Source organism: Caloenas nicobarica, chromosome 10, assembly GCF_036013445.1.
Source record: "Caloenas nicobarica isolate bCalNic1 chromosome 10, bCalNic1.hap1, whole genome shotgun sequence".
Taxonomy (NCBI): Eukaryota; Metazoa; Chordata; class Aves; order Columbiformes; family Columbidae; genus Caloenas; species Caloenas nicobarica.
The window spans coordinates 13930479-13955711 of NC_088254.1; the positions used below are offsets into that span (position 1 = coordinate 13930479).

Here is a 25233-nt window from a genome sequence, read left to right on the forward strand (position 1 = left end):
TCAAAATCTTTCACTCTTATATCCAACAAAAACAAAACTTTGTTAAAACCAGCCTCACATCTGGCTTATATGTGCAGTTGGAATTCCTGGAAGAATATCCTTTCAGTCTGGCGTATGGACTGTTTGACTGGACATACTTTCAAATGAAGTCTTCAGTGAGAAATTGTTTGACACACTGTAACTCCTTTGTCAGTATTTTACCAAAGTTGTTTTTGAATAAATCAGTATTCATCTTCATTCCTGTCACCATAGTTTAATATTAACATCATTGTTTGGGTTGCAATGCTTTATGTAGAAAAAATATTTTAGAATATTTTATTTCAAACAGTTCTCATATTTGGTCTTTCAGCTGTATATTCTAAGGCTCTGTATGGCAGGACATATGGAACTGTCTCGTTAGACCTGGAACTATATAATCAATAGTTACCATTTTGAAGTATATTTTATTTCAATAAAGTAAGCTTTACTGCTTCCAGGAGGCTAAGGTGTTTTGTAATTAAACTAAAGGACTAAGCACTGAAAGTGCTGTTGTCTCCTCCTAGTGCTCTTGTACCCTTTGAGAAATACTGAACGATTAATTAGACAAAAGTTTATTTCTTTATGTATAAGTAGCAATAATACCTCTTTCATTATTCTGATGTATGAATTGATGAATGAGTGCAGAGCGCTCAGAAATCCATGAGTGGAAAGAGCTATTGAAAAGAGACATATTAAATGTCAAACCTCTCATTATAGGCACTTAAAATACATAGGTTGCTTTAGAAGCTAATTTTTATTGCAGAACCAGGCTTTAAGTGTACTATATAATGTTATAAAAAAATAGCGTTTTTAATTGTCCTCTCATATCAGTCATGTTGTTATTACTGGAATATGCATGATATTCCATTACTTGCACTGCAAACAATGGATTAGGCAATATAAATTGTTTTAATACACACAGTAAAACTTTGCAATAGGGCATATTTGTCATAGCAGATCAGTTCTTGAAACAAGCTGATCATCAGAGAACTTTATTTAAATGCCAAATATTCCCTTCTTAAAAAAAAAAAAATTTCCTTTGGTTTGTTTTTAGGACTGCCCTTCGGATGTTGGTGACTTTAGAGCACAACAGTGTTCAGCCTACAATGATGTCAAATACCAGGGACATTTTTATGAGTGGATCCCTGTGTATAACGATCCTACTGCACCGTGTGCCCTGAAATGTCAGGCGCTGGGGAAGAACTTGGTTGTGGAGCTTGCCCCAAAAGTACTTGATGGTACTCGTTGCAATAGTGAATCCTTGGATATGTGCATCAGTGGAATATGCCAGGTATGTTCATAGTGTAAATCTAAATGTGACCTTTGTTGTGAAACACTTTGCACATTAAGTGAGCACTTTTTGTTTATTTTTCATCTTCGTGTATCAGTTTACTTTAGACGTATCTGCAAGCGCTGCCAAATGGATTGTAGATAACTCACCTTTCTCTTGTGTACAGAATTTCCTGACTGCCTTAGCCATTGATATTTCTATATATAAATAAAAGGCCAACAAGATTCACGTACCCTTCTATTTATACATGTAAAAAATTAGGGAAAGTAGTTATAGCTTTCTAACCTCTAGTATGTTTGTCAGAGTGTGATGATATTACATAGCCTTCAGTTTCATTTTATTCCTTCTCAGAGTCTTGTATCTCATGGGATGGAGCACTGATTGGCAGGTGCGGATGTGTGTGTCTGTGTGTGTGTGTTAGTCTCACCTCTTCGTTCCATTAATAAGTTCCGAGTCCATGCCATGAATATGTCTACAGCAGTAAAATGTTTTCAAGGTAAATTGCTTACCTTTCAACAAGGTAAGTGCTGAATCTTAAATTCCTGGATTCCTGTGTTACATTTGGAATTTATAGATTTGAGATCTATAATGGAAGGCCTGTCTCTGATAAGAACATTAAAAATAACAAATAAGAATCTCACAGTCTCCAAACTCTTGGCTAACAGGCTTGCATCTGGGAAGTCCCTTGATGGAAGAGGCATTCTCAGACTTTTAGAACATTCATGTCAACCTGAAAATTGGGTTGGAACCTCAGAGTATGAGAACAGAATTGGTTGGCAGGTTGCTAACACTTCACCAGATGAAGCTTCTTCATTGCCTTGTTTTCATCTCCAGACATAGCTCCCTGTCAGGAGGTGTTGCATCTTTATGGGCTGACCTGACCTGGTTCAGGTGACCTAGCCTCCTGACAACCTTGAGACAAATACAGACAGTTCTAGCTTTTTTTTATTTTTTTTTTTTTTATGGACCAGCGTAAGATCCCAGTACATTGTGCTGCCTTAATAACTGGAGAACAAAAATGCAGGAGGGAGGACAATGTCGTAATTCTTTGGTACTCTTGTCTTGAGTATCATCATTTTCCATTTTTCCCAGTTTTGGTTCTAGCCAGCTGATATTCACTCAGCTGAGCATCCCGCCTACTTCCACCAGTCCTACCCAGGCTTTTCTCTCCATCCGCTAAGTCTCTGTATTGCTGCCTTTTCTGCCTCAGCTGAAAGGCTTTGGGCAGCCAGAAGCAGGTATGGGACTTGTCCTTGCACAGACAAGGCACGTGTACAATGTGCCCTGCATGCCTGGTTATAAGAGGCACTTGTAGGTGATATTAATGACTAACATAATGACTTTTGGAACAATTTCAGGCTCAAAAACTTGGAACCAGTTGTTATGAGCACCAGTCACTCAGGGTGATAATCATTAGTATACAAATGAATGAGTGTGTGTTGTCATTGAGTGAATTGATTGTTAGTATCTTTCTACTGGAAATCTACATTTCTAGATATATTTATTATCAGAGTCACACTATTGACTTTAAACAGTTAGTATAAAAGAGGAAAGTGATGATACTTGTGGCTTGCCATAGGCTTCTTTGCCTGTGTCTCATTAGCAAAGAAACATTGTAATCCTAAGTTTTATTAACAGAACAATTTTATATAGAATGCATATGTTATTGCAATTAGTTTTCTTTCTCTGCAAGTGGTTGTTACTCTGTTAAATTCCTAAAATGTGTGCGACTCAAAAATGCAGGATATGGCCCAGTGAGCAAAATAGCTCCATTATAGGGGAAAATTTGACATATTTGGCAGAAGACTGGTGCGTGGATTACAGCAACATTAATATATTATCTGGACCTTGCTGTGGGTTTTATGTGACTTCTTTGTATACTGCAGTTCCAATACCAGTCGTGCCAACACACAATGCATCTGCTGCCTCTGAAATAGAAGAATTCCTTACAGTTTTCCCCTTCAAGAGACAGCATTTGTCAATAGTACTTCACAGTGGTATCCAACAATGTTCATTACCCTGCACATTTAAAATAGGATATACCTCTATACACTCTGGAAGCACTTGCCAAATAATAAATTTCTTTTGCAATATTCTTAGTGATGTCTCCTCTTCTAATACAAGCTTTTGCTTTCACCCTGGAGGATGTTGAAGCCAGGGGCTTGTGAGACTCTTGCTCAGAGTGCTGTGAGGTTTCCAGTGTCTCCCACAGCGACTTCAAACATCTCCCACCTTTCATGCATAGCATAAAATTCACTTTGTCTAGATTGGATCCAATTTTGTGAAGAACAGTTGAAAGGTATATGTAAAATGGCTGCTTTCAACATCTCCTGTTAGTATTTTGTAGTATTCATGTGTATATCTGATATAAAATGCTTGGAAATATAATCCATTTTTGGAGAAGATAAGTAGTAGCAGAAGAAATCGGTCATTCCAGAAGCAGGCACTGGAACTCTTCTATACTGTTGATGAGAATCCGTTTCTTCACCCCTTCCACTTTTTTTCTTTCAGTATTCCTTCTAATTCCACAAAAATATTTTTCTCTGTGAGAGAACATCTCCAGGAAAAAACAAAATATATATATGTTTTGGATGTGTCCTGTACTGTGACTTATACAATTTAATGAATTCATAACTTAACCTCAGAAGTTGTCAGGTGCTTTCACTTTGTTTCCTTTAAGTCACTGACGTATTTTTGCACAAATGGAAAATTTCTCCTTTTTAAAATCTAGGGGGCAGAGTGGAAAGGCGGGTTACTTGTGCAAGGGACTGCAGGAGGTGGGGAACTTCCTCAGAAAGCGGCACCGAGCTTTGTTGCTGCTCCTGTTCAAGCAGGAAAAGAATACAAATTGACATCTAATCTTTCCTGGAAAAAGAGAGTTAATTTAGTCAACTGCTGTTCAACAGAGAGATGGCAGAATTGTGATTCTCTGCAATTGTTGCTATAAGATCAGTCTGTTGGGTTCTGACATATACTTGGCACAACCTGCAAATAACTTGGCAAGTGTTTTTACAGTTAACTCATCTAAATAAACATGTCATACTGCTGATGTGGATATCTCTGCTTTTATGCCTGTGAGCACCAAAGAGTTAGTGTAAGGAGATGGGCTTGCCCGAGTCCCTTTCCAACTGGTGCTGGTTTTGCTCATTTATTGTCTCAGATTTGGCAGGTTTCATAAGATCTCAGCTTCCCCTTCTCCTTCCCTTCCCCCTGCCCCTGATTTCACGTTCATCTCTTTTCTTATTCTTGGTAAGTTAGGGTTGCATCACTAATTCTGCCTCTTGGATTCTTATTCAGGCTCTCTCCTTGGCAGTGTATGAATTTACAAGGATGATGAGTTCCCCTTGTCCAGCTTCACTTCTGATTCTTTGCACTTCTTTTGACAGGCAGAATCATACTAAATAATGCTCTGTCAAAGAAAACCATGACATGACTAAACTGCTCACTGGATAAGAGGTTTGAGGCTTCAGGGGAAGTAAAATCTAAAGGCGGTGGAGTAGGGAAAATTTTATTGGGAAAGTTAATAAGATATTTTGGGGTTGCTTGAGGCTTAGCTCAGCCAAACCATTTGATCATGTTTTAGTCTGCTACTGCTGTGCTTCTGTTACCAAAGCAAATATCTGGGGCTGTTGTGTTAAATGGGGACAGGTCAAAACTTCACTGCTGGGAGGATTTTCACACTTCTGATATTTTTTCTAGTCTCTGCACAACGCTCAACACTTTTTTTTTTTTTTTCATATAATATGTTCCTGCTGTGCCCATCTGGATGTGGGTGGAGACATTTAAAAACATCTGCATGTCAGACACATGTGTGGGCAACATTTACCCAGTTACTCTGCCTGCTTTGGGGCCCTGCCTCTCTCTCTCATTTTTATTTTTTTTTTTTAATTCATGTAGACACACATGTGGTGTGTGGTTTTTTTGTTGTTGTGGTGGGTTTTTTTCTTTTTTTTTTTCTCTTACCAGAATGCAGGATGGGGCGTTACTTGAGTCAGTACCTGAAGTGGTTACAGTGGTAATTTTCCTAATATGGAGTCATGTGTTTGGACAATAAATACACACATCACCCAAAAAATCTGGAGTCCTAGGGAGCAGCCTGAGTAGTTCTGTCCTAGGCTGTCACAATTAGGTCAAAGATGATGTAAATCCAGCAGTGAACTTTCCATTTAGTGTCAGCAAGTTGTTTACGTTCCAAAAAAGGCAGACACTACACTATGCTTTGTAGCATATGGCATAAATTTAGCTGACATCAGAACACATCTGTCAAGTGGAGTGCCATCGACTTTTGCCATACTAGTTCTTTTTTGTCACGTGTCATGATATGGCAAGTAGGTATCTCACTCGCCACAAAACACTCTTGTGCTTGATGTAAATATTGCTTGCAGTTGTCATTGCAAACAGTTTCTATAAGCTTTTGGAAGAATATTGCACTTTTGGATTTTTTGAGTTTCGCTCCTGCTTAAAGCTCAATCATAGCAGATTATTAGTTTCTTCTGAATCTGGACTCCTTTTATGCTGTGAGTTGCTTTCTCAAAGTGCTAATTTAATATGTTTTGTGTACTTTCCCTTGGGGTTCCTGTGGATACATCTTTTTGCCTGTAAATTTGTTAAAGGACTCCCTAATATGCACAGGAGGTTTGGCGCTCAGTTACTTAAAAAAGAATGTTTCCTTCCCATCCAGTGTTACTGCAGACATAAGGCTGCGTTTCTTGCATGTTAGAGTAGTTAATTCTCGAATAGCAATTAAAAAAACCTCTTTTTTTTTTTTTTTTTTAATGAGCGTTGCCTTTTTCTCCTAAAAAAGCCTTCAAACCTCAAGTAATTATTCATAGGAAGAACTGGTTTCAAGGTAGCTCTATGTTAAGTCAGCCTTTATACTGAACCTGGCATTCTTTCATCAGTGCTATTAATTAGCCAACGTGCGAAGTATGTTTTGAAGCATGGAGGAAACCTTATCCAGAGACGCTATGGGAGTTACTCATGTAGATACAACAAAACTTTCTGGCGCTCAGAGCTACCTATCAAAATCCTCAAATGACTACACTCACATGTGACATATGTCATGAAACTGAGGCGAGCGATGAGCTCCAGCTGCAGTTCAGCTGTGAAGTGTTGGTGGCTCTCCAGAGGCCCCCTGAAGGATGGGGCCTCGCTGAGCAGGCGTTACCACATCCCAGCATCGCCCTCCCCAGCCTCAGCGGGCGGGTTTCTTGGTCTGATGGAGGCTCTGGGCACCGTCCACACCAGCAGATCGTGGAGCCGCCCTCCAAGGGCTGCATTTGCACCACTTCCAGTATCCCAGCCCACCTCGGTATAGTGGTTCCCTTGTGATGACGTTGTTGGTAACTCAGAGGTGTGCTTTTACTGCAGGTAATAATAGGATCATCCCAGACACTGAAAAGGTCTTTTGGAATCACTTGTTTTTATTTTGCAGCTGCTCACTGCTGCTAGAAACTGATGTCTCTTTTCAGATCTTCTCTTCTTCTTCTTCCTACTGTTTCTTATGGAGAAATACTCCCCACAGGGATTTCTTGCTGTCTAAGTTTATCCTTTCTTGTCAGATAACTGGTGCATTCTTTCTCATCTCTAGTTTCTTATCTATATTTCTTTTTTCCTAAGTGACCCTGTCTGCCAAGTTTTGTTTTGTTTTAGTGAGCTTTGTACAAATGTGATTCGAGTTTCCAGCAAGGTCCCAAAGCACGTGTGCAGTGACAGAAAAACTCAGGATTTGGTTGCCATCCTGAACTAGAGCCTCAGTGACCTTCAAATCCCCCAGTGCTAACTTCACTTTCATGTAGCAAGGCAGACTTGGCTGGACCCAGCCTGAAAAGCAGCAGAGTAATCTGATTCCATATATTGATATCTTTTTTGAAAGCATTCTCACAAACAAGAAGCCCAATGGGAATTTGTCTCCTACCCTCTGAGTGTGTACATGTGTATTTTTTAAAACGGAGACTGTGTGGGAAAGGGTACTTGCTTCCTGGCTGGGTGGTCGTGCAATCTCTTAGCCGCTCTAGTGGGTGACAGATCCTATAGTAAGAGTTAAATGCTTTGGAAACACTTCACTTTATATGATGGGAGTGAATTTACAGAATTGCAGAACACTTTAGCCTTTTGCCTTCAGATATAAAATGTTTGCAGAAATATGTGCAAAGCCTTTTTAGGAGCCCATAATATGCAATGAATTTTATACACTGTATTTTTTTTTATCTTCTGTTGGTTTTTTTTTTTATTGTTTTACACACTTTTCTTCTGTATGGATGGCTGGGGAATTTGAATATTGTGGTGTGTCTCCTTGTGCCCATCATTCTGAATTATTTTATGCCTCTATTGTAAGGTTTGCATTTTGGCACACTTTTCCTTTACTCCCTGCTTTCTCATCTGTGAACAGCTGAAAATCCTTACACAGGAAATTTTCTTACTCCCACTGCCACTAATACCTGTTCACTTTAGCAACTGGGATTGCTGCTTCACTTGCTGTGATGTGGCAGGTGGGGACATTCACTGTTAATCCGAGCACATACCCGAGGTCGCTGAAAGGGCTGCACTCTGTTTATTAATATATGCTGGAGCCCACGTCAGCTTGTCTGGGCTGCTATGGACCTGCATGGCTCAACTGCAGAGATGTGAGAACCTGGGCCACAATCAGGCCTTTGTTAGGCTGAGCTTAGACATAACTGAAGAGTTGCGAGACAGTACCATGTGAAGACAAAATCATGTCTCAGACCAAGCTAAATCTTTAATGAGGATAAACCAGAGTTTGAAAGTGGTGCTTGAGAGCTAATATTTCAGACGACTTTCAGAAGTAATTCGAAAAGAAAAGTTACTTTCTTAATTGAAGATATATTCTGATATCTCTCCTTCTGCTTGTCAGAATCAATTACTTGCAGATGATAAGTATGGGAAAGACAGTGGGAGGTTTTTCTTTATATTCTCTCCAGGGACATATTTTATGTGTGGAGAAATAAAGTGTAAACTCTAGTTATCACAAAGCAGATGATGTGAGCAGAAATTGAAAACTAAATGAATAGATAGGCTTTGAATGACAGCAGTTTTACAGCAGGACAAAGATACTTGGAAAATATTGACAAAGACAGAGCAAAATTTTCACATGACGAGTTTTATACTCATGTTTTTATTACCATTAATTCCCATAGCCATATTTAAAATCATTTGTTGTGTGGATGGAGACATTCCTAACATCTGCCCGTACTGTGATTCTGTGCTAAGACAAGTAGAGCAGGAGAAAATGCAACAAATAGCTGACATTGATGCAATAAGATCTGTGTACTGTGATAGCACATGCAGCTGTACAGTAACTTACAGCCTTAATTTCTCAGAGTTTTGGATTTTGTGGTGTGTCTGTGTTCATAGAAACAGAAATCCTTTTTCCCTGACCAAGACTCTGAGGACTTTAATTTTCCCTTTTGAGAGTGATTCTAATAAACTGCAATAGAGATCTATCTTTTTTGAGTATGTAAGGATTTTTCTCTATTTTCTTCTTTTACTAGTAACTGTTGAAATAAAACATGTGTCCTTTCTTAGTCAAGTCACAAGACTTGGAGAAGATATCTTTGCTGGAAATAATTCTGAGGTTATCTTGTATTTTGTGCAATGCTGATAACCTTTAAAAGTATGTAAATGTTTTTGTTCCATTTTTATCTAGTTCTGATCTCTCATAAGGCTGAAATAAACAGTTTGGTTCTAACAATTAAGGTACTACTATCCTGGTGGCAGGGCAGTCACACCACTTCACTGGGTTTGTTTGGTGCAATAGTTTACTTTCAGTCTATATTTTTAACATCTTGACAAATTTCATAGACAGTGAAAAGCCAGTTGCACCCTGTCCACAAAGTCTTTGCCACCCTTCAGCAGGTCAGTGGTCCAAGCAATACAGGGTTCTCTTAGTGAGACGTTGCCATCACACATCTGTCGTTAGCCAATTTTAGAACAAAACCTACTGCGCATCATGTACTGGGATAATTACAGGCTGTTCAGCTCTTGAAGAAAAGGATCCCCTGTGTAATTGTCACATTCTTGTGAAGAAATCCAACTATCATCTCCATTTGTGTATTCTGCAGTGCAGTTCCTTGCTCAGCACAAAGGTGGTATTTCTTTTAGATTTTAAGTATATTGAGCGCTTTCCCTTAAAATATTTCCTGGGTTTTGTGCTTTGGCTGAATGTAACTACTAATCAATGCTATCTGTACGTTTTCGTCAAAATCCCACTAGCAGTCTCTTTCATGAGTACACACGGTTGTGCATCCTTTGAAACAGCCGGGTCCGTGGAAGCACACAAGTGTGGATGCAGTCAGAGCAGCCTTCAGCTGAGTTTCCCTGAGCGTTGTGGGGTTTCCCAGCAACTCTAGAGGGACGGTAATTATGTCATATTGAGGTATAGTTGAATTGATTTTCTGTTATTATTTTATTAAACCAAATCACATTAATCAAGGGAATCACTCCTTGATTGCTGCCAGCCCCTTGAGCGAACATAGAGCACTGAAAAATGTAACTTCTTATTTTAATGGAATCTCTGATAAATGGCAGTCTATATCAATCAAAACTTTATTAGTCAAAGTAGAAAATGATATAGTATTTAACATACGCATTGCTGAATATTTAAATGGTCTGTCTGCTAAAGAGCTTAGTCTAAGACACAGTAGGTAGAGAAAGAATGGCACTAGTGCAACTTCGGTCTTAATGTTTCATAGAATTTATGTCTCTGTCACAAATAAAAACAGCAGTGATTTATTCTTCTGTGGCCATTTCTATTAGGAGAACTCAGTATGTTTGTTTTTTCTGGCTGTACCGCGAACTCTGGCTCCAGAAGACCATAGAAGGAGACCTGCTTTCTAAAGAGAAATATTATATATAATTATGTATATTGGGGTAGATAATATAATGCTTTTGATAGTAATAATGATAATTAACACTTAAATGTGCTCTTTATGCACAGATCTCTTGTTTTACTCATGTTTCACTTAAGTATTCTTCCTTTGAAGAGCATAGGAATATCTTCAGATCCTTTATTTGAAGTCATCTTGAGTTATTAACATCCCAGAAACATTATTTTATAATTGACGACTCACCTCAGTGGAATGTGTTCTACAAAAAATTGTGTTGTGCCTATTTTGAAAGAGAGTGCCTGCAGCTGGAGGTGAGTGGTCAGTTGGTCTAACAAGCAAAAGTTGGAATTGCAAAACCTGATCCTGCACTGGGCTCTGCATTGGCAATTCTAGTCCATGTTTGTATCTGTGTTTATTAAGAGAAGACTGTGAAGGAGGTTTGAGATGCTCCAGATTTTTCATTCCAGTGCTTTTTTGCCATATTGGAAGCTTAGTTAAAAATCTGTCACCTTGCGGTCCTGTCCATTTTCTCATCGTAGCTAATTATAGACAACTCCTTAGGAAAGGAAGATCCTTGAATTTAACAGATTATACTTTGACCTTCATAAATCAAAATTAACATGCTATATTTATTTATTTCTTTAACTCTAATTCTTCAGCTGAAATCCTACTAAGTGAATAAGAGCTAAAGAAACAGCTGTGGGAGCTCCTGAGTGATTTTTGGATTTGTATTTGCAAAAATATTTGTAGCATTCCGTAGTCACCCCTAACATATCAGCAGCAATTTCATTTTTCTCTTTCATCTGTACGACAGTATTTTATACTCTGACCTTTTGCTCTTGCTTTGCCTTTCCGAACTTACATAAACTATTCTAAGCATGCTACAAAATATTTAACACCCTTCAGTATTGTCTTTCACAATAGCACTGGCATACTAGCATTTGGTTTATAACTTTGTTGAAGCAGATGAGCATTTCTGTTGATGGCTTAATCAGATGCTTTCTAGCCCAGCTTCTTGTGACAAAACAGTATTATTCTTTTTCATATTTCTATTTTTTTCTTTAGAAGAACACAGTCAAATAACATATTAATGTTCTGTTCTGAAATAGTAATGAATCGGGCATCTTTTCCTGAAAATAATCCCACCATCATATCCAAATTCATAGAGACCCCATAATGGCCAATCTATTAAATGCACAAAGCACCCATATTCTTAATACTTTATTTTATATTAAGTTTCCACTTATTGTTCTTCTTGTTACCTATTGGTCAGTATTCTCCCAGCTGTCTGAGAAGCTCACTTCCAACATAGTCATTACAATGCTTGTATCGTGTTTTTGAATGATGGTATTTATGATTGCAGATTTCCTTACTTGACAGGGTCCCACTCCTTCCATTGCACAGTTTGTATTATCATTTATTCCATTTATGCAGCCTATGTTAAAATCACCTAATATAATTATTTCTGAATACGCCCTGAAATCCTGCAGATGTTTTCCCAATCTGCCTGTAATGTTTATAGCTGATCCCTTTGCTGTGTAAACAGCGAGCAGTGTGGGGTAAATTAACCCTAACAAGTGCCTCAATAGTGAAAATCATCAGAGCTCTTTGGCTTGCTGAGATGGCGTGTGAGCTGAGGAAGGCTGCTGCCATATATCATTTTCTCGTCCTTGTTGCAGCGTTGCTTGCAAATACACATGTGCTCTCTTAAAATGTTTCATCCAAAACTGTGTTTTTCTAATAGTTGTTGGCTAAAATATGAGTACCTTAAATTCATAATGTTTGGTGCCAAAATACTAGACGTGTTTGAGGCCTGATTCTGAAAGCTGTACCTTGCATCTTCCCGTTATTTTGGTGAGATCAATGGCTGTCTGCTTGTCTGAGAAATACTACTTCCTATCAAGCTTTTACAAACAGGTGAAAAAGGCAAACTCTAGACAATCAGGTTTGAAGTACACCCCACCCTTCTATTCACTCACTAAGATCCCACGGTAGCAACGCTTGTGGAATTAGGTCTAAAGTTTAGGCTTGTCGCATTACAATCTGCAGATTTTTTGGGTACTTCTTGTTAAACAGAATCTGAACTTCTGTGCTCATTTCAGGCCTAAATTGTGATCCAGAATATCGTTGCTCGATACTCATACTCAAACAGTTGATGTAAATATAATGTCGGAAGGAAGTCCGCAGAGGGTGAGTGCATCTGGCTGAACCTTTGCTGGCAGGGGAGCCCGAAAGCTGTTCCCACATCCAGAGAAATCCCTTGCAGCTAGCACTCCTGTTTAGTTTCTGTGGCATTTGTGTATTACTCAAAAAAAAAAAAAAAAAAGCAATAATACTATATGAAACAGTCCTGTAAAGTATGCTGCTGTGCTGATTATCTTTTTTCTTACATTCCATGTTGGACGCAATAGTGCCTTGTGTTTGCACAGTTGTATCATTTTTGTTATATGCAATGAGAGTTTATTTGCATAGTGACTGTGTGTAACAGTTGTTCTTGTAACATCCCTGTGAGGTGGCGAAGTGCAGTTATACCCTTTCACAGACTGGAATCGAAAAGCACTAGAAGTTTTCAAAGATCAAAAAGAAAGTCTGTTGTGGAGCTGGGAATTGAAAGAGAGTTGTCGAGTCTAAGGCTGACGTGTTGAGCACTGTATTATTATATCCTGTGAAATTGTATCTGCTTTCTGGTTCACATAGCGGCCCAGTCAGTTTCTGTTTCTGAAAAGGTGTTTTCATTCATTTCTCAATGCTAATTGGTGATAAAATAGGAAGATAAGCTTGCTTAGAGTAATTTATTTACAATCTTTTTATTTTTGTTATTTTCTGGATGTTGGGGATGAACCCAGAGCTAATGTTAAAAAACATCTTCAAGTGAAAACGTTTAAATCTTTAATCCAATCCTGAATCATAGTATAGTGTTCCTGCATAGCTTCTATGTAGTAAATAGGCACCTCTTCTAAGATGGTCTGGTTTCACACAAGTGTGTTAATTTGTTCCATTTTTACAACTAACTTTTTAATTAACACTTAACGTTAACATGAAATCATTTCAGTTAAGCTGCTTATTTCTTTTTGAAAAGAATTCTTTGCTGGGCTACATAGGATGAATGTTTCCTTCAGTTGCAGGAATAAAATAATTTCCTGCTGCTAACATAGATTTCTATGGTAAATCTGAACCCTTTAGTCAGGAGTTGCTGTTCAGTGCAGCACGTCTCTCAGCTGAAGGTGCTATAGACTGTCCATACTGCCCTCCTCTTACGAGAGCGCAGGATGGAGAGAATTGGGAAAATAAGGGAAAGGAGTGGGAGCTGGGGCTGCTTTGCCGTCTTTTCTATAGACACGTGAAACTTCAAGATCACATTTCTCCGTGTTTAGCAGCGGAGGTGCCTGATTTGTGTGGTGTGGGTGTCTGAGCGTTAGCGCGGGGCCTGGCAGCCCCAGCCCTGCCTCTGCCGTGCGGACTCGGGCCTCGCCTCTCCGAGGGATCGCGTGTCGGTTCTGGCACGGCACAGATGCAGTGGATCTTGGCAGCTCAGGCTGCCCCTTCCAAGCATTTTTACATAGGAAGAGGAGTGTGCTGGCCAATTTCAGCATTCTAGCACTGGTTTTAACTGTGAATTTCCAGAGTGCTTTCTATCTGTTTGTCAGTTTGGAGTTTGGTTAAATATACACGTCCATGACAAATTAGCTGCACTTCTCAGGGATGTGTGGATATAAGAGGTATATAGGCTGCCTTGAGAAAACTTGGAGCTGCCTATAAGCTTTTTAACACATTGCTCAGCATTTGGTACTCCCTACAAATTTCATCTATGAAATGGTGAAGGGCAAGATAGGTGAGACCAAATATTTATCTCCCTTTCAGCAAGAAGATGCTTTTAGTCAATGTCGTCTATTCTTCTTTGTCTTCCCATTCTCACTCCCATGCTTCTTGTAGGCTGACTGATATGAAGAAAAAGGAAAACCTGGAAAAATGTTTTCATTAGAGTTGGAACTGGAGAGTTTTCAACTGACAGTTTTTAAAAACTTCACTTTTGGAATTTTCGGAAGTGTTTAAGGTTGGGTGTTTTTGTCATAATCATTGCAAAGTTTTATAGGTCGGGTCTCGTGTTCAGAAACAAACAAAAAAAAAAATCAAAAGGTGAGACCTAAATCATCCAAGTTTTTTAAAACCTGGTTAGCAAATGTGCCTGTGATTGACATTGAGGTGAATGGCAAACAGGAGATCTACATGAATGCCAGTTCAATTTTTATGGCCAAGATACCAGATTATGGGCACTGCCCCACAGCTGCTTGTCTGTGAAGATGAAGGCTGAGTGCCGCTTAAATATTTGACTTGGTTTATTTCATTCCATTAATCCTTTATCAGACATAGTTGAACAGGTGATGAAAAATAAATTGTAAATAACATAGTTGTCTCTTGTGTTGGAAAGAATAACGCTCAATGGTACTCACATAAATAGTGGGAAATTGATTCATGTGTTTCCTATGTTCGAATAGCTTAATATACCAGTTGTTGTGGTTCATCATTAAAATAATGGAAATGATAACATGCTTTTAAAATCATAAATAGCAATATATGCTTTAAAAGAATGAGGCCAGCTCGTAAAATCAAAAGCAAAACATAATAAATAAAATTCCAGAAACCTGAGCATGTCTACTACAGCTTTGCCCTCCTTCTGACTGTGGTGTTGATGTTGGCAGGCAGTAGGCTGTGATCGACAACTTGGGAGCAATGCCAAGGAAGACAACTGTGGAGTCTGTGCAGGAGATGGTTCAACGTGCAGGCTTGTGAGGGGACAAGCTAAGGCACATGTCTCACCAGAAAAAAGTAGGTTGCAAATTGATCCTATGATAATTTGTCCTTGACTGTGTTTTCTGCTCGTGTATTAACAGAAATACTGCAGAGTATTGACCTTTTCACTACATACTTGTTTGCAGTTTTCCAAAGCTACTTATTGTAAAGTCTGTGCTAGATTAGTCTGTTGAAATTCCACGAGGGATACCACACATTAGGGTATAGCTAGGAAAGAATTTGAGATATGTATTTTTTTATAGAGCTATTCAATTCATTCTATCAGGAATAACCATCAAGATGCACAGCTTATTTTAGAGGGTATCCTCATGTTGCTATATATGTGATGCTGCAGCAATGTTTTTAAATCATGGAAACATCATATAGATGGTTTTATGGAAATTGTGGCCTGTGACTGAAAGTGCCTGGTTTTCAACTTAACTTTGCCTTTTTTTTTTTTTTTTTTTCTTTTTAAAGTGTCTAAAGACAGTTCAACTTCAGAGGCAAGTTAACTACTTGTATGGCACAAAAAGTACAAGGTGAAAGGGAATAATACTTCTCTTTTTTTTTTTTTTGTTTGTATGTTTGGCTCATATTTTGCCATTCTTTCTCAAAAAGATTAGCATCTTACTGTAACTCTGTAGGTCTCAGTAGTATTGAAAATCTAAGAGAGGAGGGCTATAAGAGCTAGCCTTTTTACTGGAGCCTTAAGAGTCTGACCATGTTGATATCCAGGCAAGGTTTGGTGATAGAGTCTTGTGCTTTCCACCCTCACAGATGACGCTCCCTGTAATCTCACGATTTATGTCCCACATGTTTATCATGGGAGATAGTTGCCTCACATCTATTTTTTCTGTTTCTGAACACACAATGTGCATTTCTCACATAGAGATGGAGCCTCTGGGGTTCATTACCTTCCTGCAGAGCCACAAGACACAAGGGTGATGATCTGGTGCTCTTAAAGTCAATACTCAAAATTCATATGCAAGCAGGTATTTTTTTACATGGATGAAGCACCTGCCTTTGACAGCTGCATGCATTTTAGAGCTGTAGTAGTTCAGCCTGCGAAGATTCCACTTGTGCCCTGATTTTGAAAGAGCTGTTGTATATTGAATCATGCTTAATTCTTATTGCAGTACATTTTTTTTTTTGTGCCACTGCTTACAGTATGCTTCAGTGTGGATGTAACTGGAAGTGCAATGTATGTTATCCTAAGGCTTGTAACCTTACAGTGTGATTATTTGTATTGATCTACAAGGTTTTGTGTTAGGCTATCCTACACTGTGCAGGTCTGTAATTTCTGTAATTCAATACATATATATAGCAAAGGTAATCTAAATTAAAAAGTGAATATTTTTGTGCACTGTAGTAGGCTAGATTATATGAATGAATTACCACTCATATAAGCAAAACAGTACACATGCTACTAAAATTAAAAAAACTTGATGATTTTTTTGATATTGTGATAGTGCAAAAATCTTTTTTGGGTCAAGATTACCCTCTGTGTGAATGAAATGTGGAAATACCACCGTGCTTTCTCTGTGCTAATGTATGAGCGAAGGGAGACATGATATCTTCCAAATAGTAATTTGGAAGCTTTCAGAGCTAGTGTTGAGAAGTAAAATATTGATATGACAGGCACGTAATTAAGAGGGAGCTTGTAAAGTTGTGAGCAGGATGTACATTTTATCCTGCAATGAGGCGAATTAAAGAACTGGAAGTAAAGCAAGAGCCAAAGATTTTATTGTGAGAAAAAAGGAGACAGAAGGGAAAATAAAAGTGCTTAGTTATCTTGGTCCTTATTTTAGAAAAAGAAAATCAGGCATTGATAGCAAATGATTTCTCATAAAGGGCTCCCTTTGTTTTACTATCTTTTTTGATATGTTTTTACATAAAATTAGTGCCTTTGATCGGAAACCAAACAACTCTGAAAGAAAGCTTACTGTTTTGCAAATATGAAATGAACTGTCATTTCAAAAGTTATTTTTTCCACTAACACTTAATTGCCTTTGAAAGACAAAGTAAGTTAGACTTCGGCCAGCAAGCCAGATTCTAACATTCTGGTAAAATGATTAAAGGTTTGACTAATGATACTCAAACAAAAAGTGTAATAGGTTGTAAAATGTACCGTCCCATTGGGAAATGAGATATCACGGGCCTGATGTTTCTAGTGATACATGCATGGAACTCCCATTAACTCCATTGCACTTTGTGCGCATGGAAATATTGTAGGATTGGGCCCTGATGTCTGCTTTCTCCACCGCTATTGCCAAGAAATGGTAGGAAAATGTTCTGGTTCTGATACCAAGGAAGAAGATGCTGGTTCTGAAATTAACTGGGAGTGAAGCTGAAGGCATGGACTTGTCCTAATCTGGTTTTATTTGATTCTCAAACTTGCAAGTTTCATGTTTCTTAGCTTTTTGGTAAAAGCTTCATACAAATGTTTCAATGTCAATAGCTTTGTAACTGTTTTAACTTCTTTTTGCCATGTGTTTTATTTGCTATGGCATTTGTGTAATTTACCGTTGGTTGCTTATTATCACATATTTTTATGTCGTCATCCCCAAGAACACTTAACAAAAAATCCAATTCCACTTTGCCCATTTATCTAAACAGGGGCCTTCTGCAAGGTTCCCTGTTCAGTATCATCAGCTGGCTCAGTTTTGTTACAACTTGCTACTTTGCATCTTTTTCCATCTTTTAAATCAATACGCATGGAGCTAGCAACCTCCATTGTCAAAGTTGCCTGATACTTCACTTTATGCGAATGATTTTTTTGCCAAAAATTCAACAGTTGGATCAGAAACTTTCCATGCCAGGTGCTGGATGTTTTGGAGATAATTCAGCCCAAACAACTCAGTGTATTCCAAAGACACAGCAGAGAAAAACATGTTGTTTCCTACTGTCAAAACATTCCTGAAACCTCTTCTTTAATATGTCTTAATATCTTCCATTGTTGGACTTGATCACGGATCAGGGATTTGAAATTTGGCAGGCAACTGTCTTCTGGTCATGGACGAGTCTTTTGCAATATCTGTGAACATCAATGCATATTTTACTACAACCTTTCGCACAAAAAAAGAATCTTTTCCTTCAGGCTCTACAGAGGCTTCTTGGATGTTAACAGCTGACATTTCTGAAAACTTGTCTTTTTAAGTGTACTCTAGCTTGTTACATGTCCTAACCGCAAACACATCGCGTGTGCTGTCTCCTTAGAATAAATTAACATGTTGCTCTTCCAGAGCTAAGTTATGAAAAGAGTCTCCTTGAGGTTTCCCTTCCTTTCTGCTTTGCTGCAGTGTAGAATGGGCACCATGAGATGAACTCCATGGTGCCTCTTGCCTCACATTACAGAAGAGATTTCGTGGAGAGCTCCTGACTCTCCTGAGCTTCAGACTTATGACTGGGGATGATGAGATCACATGAGGAGAGAGAAAGATGTGACTAGCTGAAAAGAAAAAAAATGACATCTTATGTTCATAAAGTGAAGGAAAAACAGATATGAGAAGGTGGGAGGTGGACCTAGGACTGAATGTACAGATACGCTGGATCGAGGGGAAAAAAGGAAGACAGATTAGATAAGGAATCTGGGATGGGAGGTGGAATCAGAAACACTCTGAGAGGAAGGGGAAAAATCAACTGTATGTAGGGTCAGAAGAGGGAACTGGGACTGGTTTGGCAGGAAAACTGTGTGTGGGGAGGGATAGAATGCCTTTGAGTTTGGATAAGGAGTACATTTTTTGAAGCAAATTTCATCATGGTCCTAACATGCTGCTCATCAGTTCACATCACGGAGTGGTCTTGGAGGGCATAAACTGGATTTTTTTGCATGAAGCTAAACCAGAAGATGTGCTCCAGAAAAGCACCTAATGTTCCCCAACAGGTAGTGAATATGCAGTCCATGGGATCAGGCTGGAGTTAGTCCAAAGTGAAGCACCTGTGATGTGTATGGTGTGGATGCTGGGTCTTCAGCACCAACCATTTTTGTCTATAGCTCTGTTTAGTTTGGTTGTTTTACTTGGGGCTGTTATTAGGTAGTATGAAGCCTCCTTCTTTACCTTCCTGATGTCTCTTGTCTTACTTGGAGAAATACCTATCTAGTTCAGATGTCTCTTAAAAAATATGTATTTGGCTTTGCACTGGTTCTTGTCATGAGTCAGGTCAGCACATGCCGCAGCACCGAATGTCGAGTGGAGGAGGTGAGCCGCTGCAATACACTAAAACTTTTTGAGCTTTTTAGTTCCCTTGTGCTGATAGTTGTTTCTGGACTATTGTTCTTTGTACTTTGAGAGCAGAGAGCACGTAGGCCTCTGATCAGAACTGGAGGACCAGCAGATAAGTACTGAGCAAATACACGGAAAGAAACGTTTTTTTATAGGCCTGAGATAAACCCTCTGCCCTGCTGTAAGAGGAGAGAGGGAAAAAATCCCAACTAGCCCATATGTGGAACAGTAAATTGGTCCACCATGGCCCACATGGAAAAATAAATAAAACCTGCTGAATTGGATTGAGCTCAGGAATGTGGCTCCTTTATTTTGATCCTGGGGATTAGCTCCCAGTCTTACCATAGCAGGGAGTCTGATCTTGCTCTCATTGAAATCCAAAATCTAAATCCACATTAACACTGTAGAAACAGGATCAAACCTTGCCATCTAAAGCAAAAGCAGGCTAGGAGTTTAATCAGCAAGTGCAGCGTGTATGTAGTGTGTGAACACACATTTGCCGAGAGCCCCTGGGTAAGAGCAGAAAGCTCATTTCGAGCAGGTGCTGGAGAAGGGTGACCCACATGCCCTCGGGAATCCCTACAGTAGAAGCACTGTTAGAATAGAGAGACAATATCTAACCTGTTTCCCAGTTTTAGGGTGACCTTTATGACCCTAAAATCAGATTTTAAAGTCTAGTTTTCTGCACATTCCAGATTATTTTGGCGTTACTTGTTTTCGGATTTGTACAAAGGTCAGCAATTAACTTTCAAAGATACATGAATAGTATAAGCGGGGGAAAGATAATTGAAAATTCTAAATATTGATTTCAGGGTAACAATCTCTTCTTATATTTCCATAAGGGTTCAGTGCTTTTAACAGTGTGGATCCTAATGATTTAGTGGGGAATGTACAGCATAACAATTTTTAAATGGCTTTACAGGGCCTTTTGTTCCTTTAAGAATAAGAATTACATGCTTTAACTGAGAAACAGGAGACCTTTGGAATATCCAGTTTTGGTGCCAGATCTGGACAATTGTAACTACTGGTTTGTAGGAAGTAGAAGCCGTCCTCAGGAGAAGGTGGAGCCCCTTAGGTCAGCTCTGACCCATCTTCTTCCAACTCCCCATCTCAGTTCAGAATTCCTAAAATCTCACTTTCATTTTTTCCTATAATTTACTTCGTCTCATGGAAAGGCTGCCCTAGGTCATAATTATCTCAGTCAGGTTACAAGAATCTCGTGCTGTCAGGCTTCTTAACAGGTCTGTGGGGCTGCAGGGTTTAAACATTGCTGTGGTGGTCATCTCTTCTAATGCAAATAAAATACTTGCTGGTAATATTATCTCTGCCGCAGAGAAACACCAAATTTAGCACCCCCATGAGACTTTTGGACTGTATCAGAGAGTGCTTTGGTGAGGGTGGAATGTCTGCAGTAGTGCTAAAGGAATGTGAAGCATCCTGAAAAGGGATCAACAAGGCCTGCTGAGGTGAGCAGAGCTTGCTGTAAGGAGATGGAGGGAGCGCAGCAGAACAAGCCTGGTTGTTCTCAAGAGGAGAACTCTGCTACACATCTCTGCACATCTGCAAATCTGGGCCTCATCCCTCCAGCGTGGAGCGCCCTTGGTTCCACTTCAAAACAGCAGTTGAGTGGATTCAGAACGGGTCGTGGTCAGACTCTTACTGAGGTTTTGTGCTGTAACTGCTGGTTGGTTGTCAAGACGGGCTGACCCAGCCGGGACAGATGGGCCCCTCAAACCTGCTTTCTCTCAGATACTGTAGAGCACATATGAATTCAGTAGTTATTTCCTTGCTTTAAAGATATACACATCCACTACCTCCTGGCTATCTTTAGCAATTTGTCTGATGAAAAACCAAGATGCAAAAAGATATTAAGTGGTTCAGTAGTTAATGTTTTTTCCAGGGCTCCTTAGCTGTATTATTGTTCTTACTGTAGTATTTTGCACTCTGGTGGAATACCCAAGTATGAAATTAATAGAGATCATATTTTATTACATCCAAAATAAATTGTTATATTTAAATGACCTTCCTAGAAATTGGCGATATAAAAACTGTAACATAAGAAGGTGTTTATTTCAGAAAAAATAATTGCAGTATTTGCTTGAAGTATCCTGAACATTTGGCAGGATTTCATACTTATGCTAAGGAGATGTTAACCAGAAGCTGATAATTTAGCATCTACTATAAAAGGGTCCAGTTTAAAGTGGAAAGAAACATTCTTCAACTATTTTTTAGTTAAAACTAAACTTGGATATTCTTCTTCTATGTATTGTATGAGTAATTCTGGAGCCAATGTATAACTGACCTTCAACTTGCATTACTTTTTGAATTTGGAAAAATGAACTTCCTCTACACCAGCCCCTGGCTATATGTTAATGCCATCACTGAACAGAGCACCCTCCGTGGGGTGTTCCTGCGGTGGGTCCATGTTTGCAGATCCTGCCTCAAAGAAGATTTGCAGTTGGGCTGTGATGGAAATGGGAGACAGCACGTTGGTACTTTGTTGCTTGGACACTTCTCCCGTCCTTTCGTGGATATCCACTGCTCTTATTGGCATGAAAGTCTCTGGTCTGTTGATTTGACTGTTAACTCAGTTTGCCTGGGCAAATTACAGATTTCCTACATTTGAAATGGAAAGTAATAACTTTCTGCCTTTGTAAAATGCACTGAAGTAAGTGTGTTGTACATTTATATATGAAGAGGCCCTTCAGGCAGCCAAAAGCTGTTTTGTATTGACATGTTCTATTCAGGGCTGGTTTGGTTTATGGTTAATTTTAAATTAAGGCTCTTACTGGAAGGAATGATCTTATATGGTAAGTTAGATGCAGACACTCTGTTATAACATACATTATAGCTAATATATATTTGCTCTTAACTGGTCTGTAATTGGTTAAGGTTTAGTGTTAAGTAGATGATTTATTTCCTGTAAGTCCTGCCACTTATTAAAGTTGTGACCTGCAGCAGGAAATGAGGTGTGGGCAAAACGAGACTGAACAGCTGCAGATTTTTGTAAGGGGGAAGTACTACTTAGCAGATTCCTTATGTCAGTTCAGTGATTAGGAAATAAAACTAGGACAACGGAGTGTAAATATGTCCCTAATACACTACTGACATTTCAGTTGTTTTTGTTAATAGCAAATAATTTTTCTAATAGCAAGAAAGATTTACAAGGCCATTCGTAGGCCTTAATAAACGTATAGCATAGCAAACAGACTTGGTATACTGTACTTAATAAAATAACATATGATTATTTTTAATAGAAAAATTGTGAAACCTGTTAAATATTTTCTTAGACACATTTGACAGTTTTCAGTCTAGCTATGTGATGTGCAAATTCCCTGATGCAAGATAACTTCTAAAACAGTTCTTTAATTTTCCTAGGGGAAGAAACCGTGATTGCTGTACCACATGGGAGTCGCAGTGTGAGAATTACCCTGAAAGGACCAGCACACCTTGGTACGACTGAGCTGTTTTATGTATTTATTCATAGGCAGAAGATAAAAACAGAACCTTGTATCTGAACTCATCCAAACTTTGGGAATATGGGTAAGATCATGACCTTGATTCCTCTTCCCATCTTTAATATCCAGCCTGGAGATAGTCCTACAGAACACTGGAAGTCCACTTAGTAAGAAGAAATAGTATACATACTGACGGTTTCTAAATTTATTTAAACCAAGTAATTCTTATATAAGACATCTAAAATACAGTCCACTCTTAAACTACGTGCAAACCATTATGTCAAAATTACATTCCAAGAGTTGTGTGTGGGATCAATAGCACGTGTATAACCCAGCGCTGGATTTCTGTTGAAGAGTCTGAGATGGTACAAACAGTCCAGCTGAAGTCCCACTTGGTCAGTGAGCAGTGTTCAAACAAAAGTAATCCAGGTAAAAATGAGGTAAGGTAAACAAAATACATAAAATAAACTACACAAGTCCTGTTTCCTTGTAATACCTTTGGTCATTACACACCATCTATGAGAAACAGCTTGCTGTTCTTTTAGACATTTGCTTCCTAGTATTTTATGTAAGGCTAATGGTAGTATCTATGGTAATTTCTTTACCCATAGGTCTACTTTATCTAAAGAACTAATCTTTCCAACAGTAAGTGGGGCTGCCATACCAGGAAGTTAAAGAAACCATTTATTTAACATTTCGAGCTATTTTTTTATTAGTAAAAGTGGAAGACTTAGTCTGAATCATAGAAGTAAGAACTTCTACTGCTCTGAGACATGTAAATAGAAGACGGAAATGCATTTTATTTGAAAATTGCTCATCTGTTTGTTTGCTTTGAAGAATACATTGCCATCTTCTTTCAAAGAAAAAATGGAGTAAGACTTCTGCTTTAGAGCAGCTCCAGAGTGACAACAACTTCTGGATGTAACACTGATCTCACCAATGTACAAAGATGAACTGATCTTGAAATAAATAATATTCATGTAAAACTGTCGTAAGGGACGTAGGAAGGAGTGATCCTGACCAGTTCAGGTCAGGACTCTTGGTCTTTCTTAAGTAGTTCTGCAGGAGGAGGTTGTTGTTTCAGCTTCTTATGAGGAAAAAGTACGAGATTCAGTGGCTCCTGGGGGATTTCTGGAAAGCTCCTGAGGAACGCAGCAGCAACTCGGTAACTAAGCACAGAGTGCTCCTGGCTTCCTACTCAGGGTGGTTCCATAAAAAAGCTGTGGCTTGGCGTTACCTTTGTTAGCTAGTTCTCTAGCTGGACAAGGAGTGTGAAATGTTCCTTTAACCACTTCCCCCAGCACATCTGTTTGCAAATCTGTGAGGATTTAGACATTTTTTACCTAAAATATTTAAAATGACAGAGGTGAAAAACAAGTGAGAGCTGTTGTGGGGGAGGAAGGTGGAAATTGCTTCTGGCTTCATAGCCAGATCTTCTGACACCCATGTTCTAGGGGGATGTGCTTTGGGACAGTTTGCTTGTCCGCCTTTCTGACTGTACGTGTGTTCGTGGGTGTTTGTCACATAGCAGAAAATATCAAGTGATCTTTGGTCTGCAATTTCATTGACTTCTGTGTGGGTGTGCTGATGTCATTAAAGGTTGAATTTGAAAAATAATCACTTATAATTACAGGTTTCATTTGTCAGAGACATTCTTCCTGGCTTGTAAGGAGTCGAATTTAACAGGTGGAGCAGGGACTACCTAGTGTAGAATTTTATACTGCCTCCTGTTGCCAGTAAATATTTGCTCTTCAAGTCAAGTCAGCAGCAACAGCAAATGTTTGAAGAGCACCATGGACTGTCTGGCACTTTTCCCTCTATCTTGTGTTCTTTTGTGCTTCATCCTGGGCTTTATGATCTGCTCTTGTTCCAAGGAAACACAGCTGCTGGATTAATAAAAAATGGAAACCTGGTTGGAGATGTAGTACATAACAGATTTGAAACAAATAAATGCCCTGAACCTCGTTTTACAATCAGCAGCTTAGTGGTTTAGGAAAGACTGCCTTTCTTTGCAGCTGGTAAGAATAAGTATTTTGTTTGTGTGTACGGACAGTTCAAGAGAGGCAACAGATTCATCAGAGAGCAAAGGCGTTACTTTGCATTTTTTACGAATAGGTCTCCCTTGTACTTCTGTCTGCTTGTTTTTTGTGAAAGAGTTGGTGGAAAATAACCATATATTTAGTAAAAAAAATGGTTGTGAATAAAATGTTACATTTTATTTGTTTTTGTTTTTGAGTTGGACTATATTACGGCTTTCTAGCAGTTGTTTTAAGAGCATTAGAATCAAAAGAAAGATTGAAAGTTCCCTGAAATTAATCCTCCAGCAGAAGAAACAGGAAAACCAGAAGCTAATATTTTTACAAGTGGCTAATGCTAGATAACTGAATTAATGAACTTAGGGAGATTAAACTTCACTAAAAGGAACTGCAACTCTTTTTTCCCTTTTTGTTGGTTTCTTCTCAGCTTGCAGTGATTTGCATTACTTGGCAGCATTTAGCTGCACATCTATGCTCTGTTTAGGCTTGTGACAGATGCAAAGAGGAAGACAATGTGGCTTGCATTTTTAAAAGAAAGTATGTTTCCTTTTGGGTCCCTGTGTTGTGCTA

The 25233-nt window shown here is 38.8% G+C and overlaps 1 protein-coding gene across 3 annotated transcripts in view; it reads left to right on the forward strand.

Annotated features, from left to right (window-relative positions):
• ADAMTSL3 (ADAMTS like 3) overlaps nt 1–25233 on the forward strand; it is a 182312-nt gene that overhangs the window by 91817 nt on the left and 65262 nt on the right. For all 3 annotated transcript variants that reach the window (XM_065641638.1, XM_065641639.1, XM_065641640.1), the window contains exons 6-8: nt 1073–1309; nt 14856–14982; nt 22548–22622. In XM_065641638.1, coding sequence (XP_065497710.1) covers nt 1073–1309; nt 14856–14982; nt 22548–22622 — 439 coding nt within the window. The remainder of the gene's footprint in view (nt 1–1072; nt 1310–14855; nt 14983–22547; nt 22623–25233) is intronic.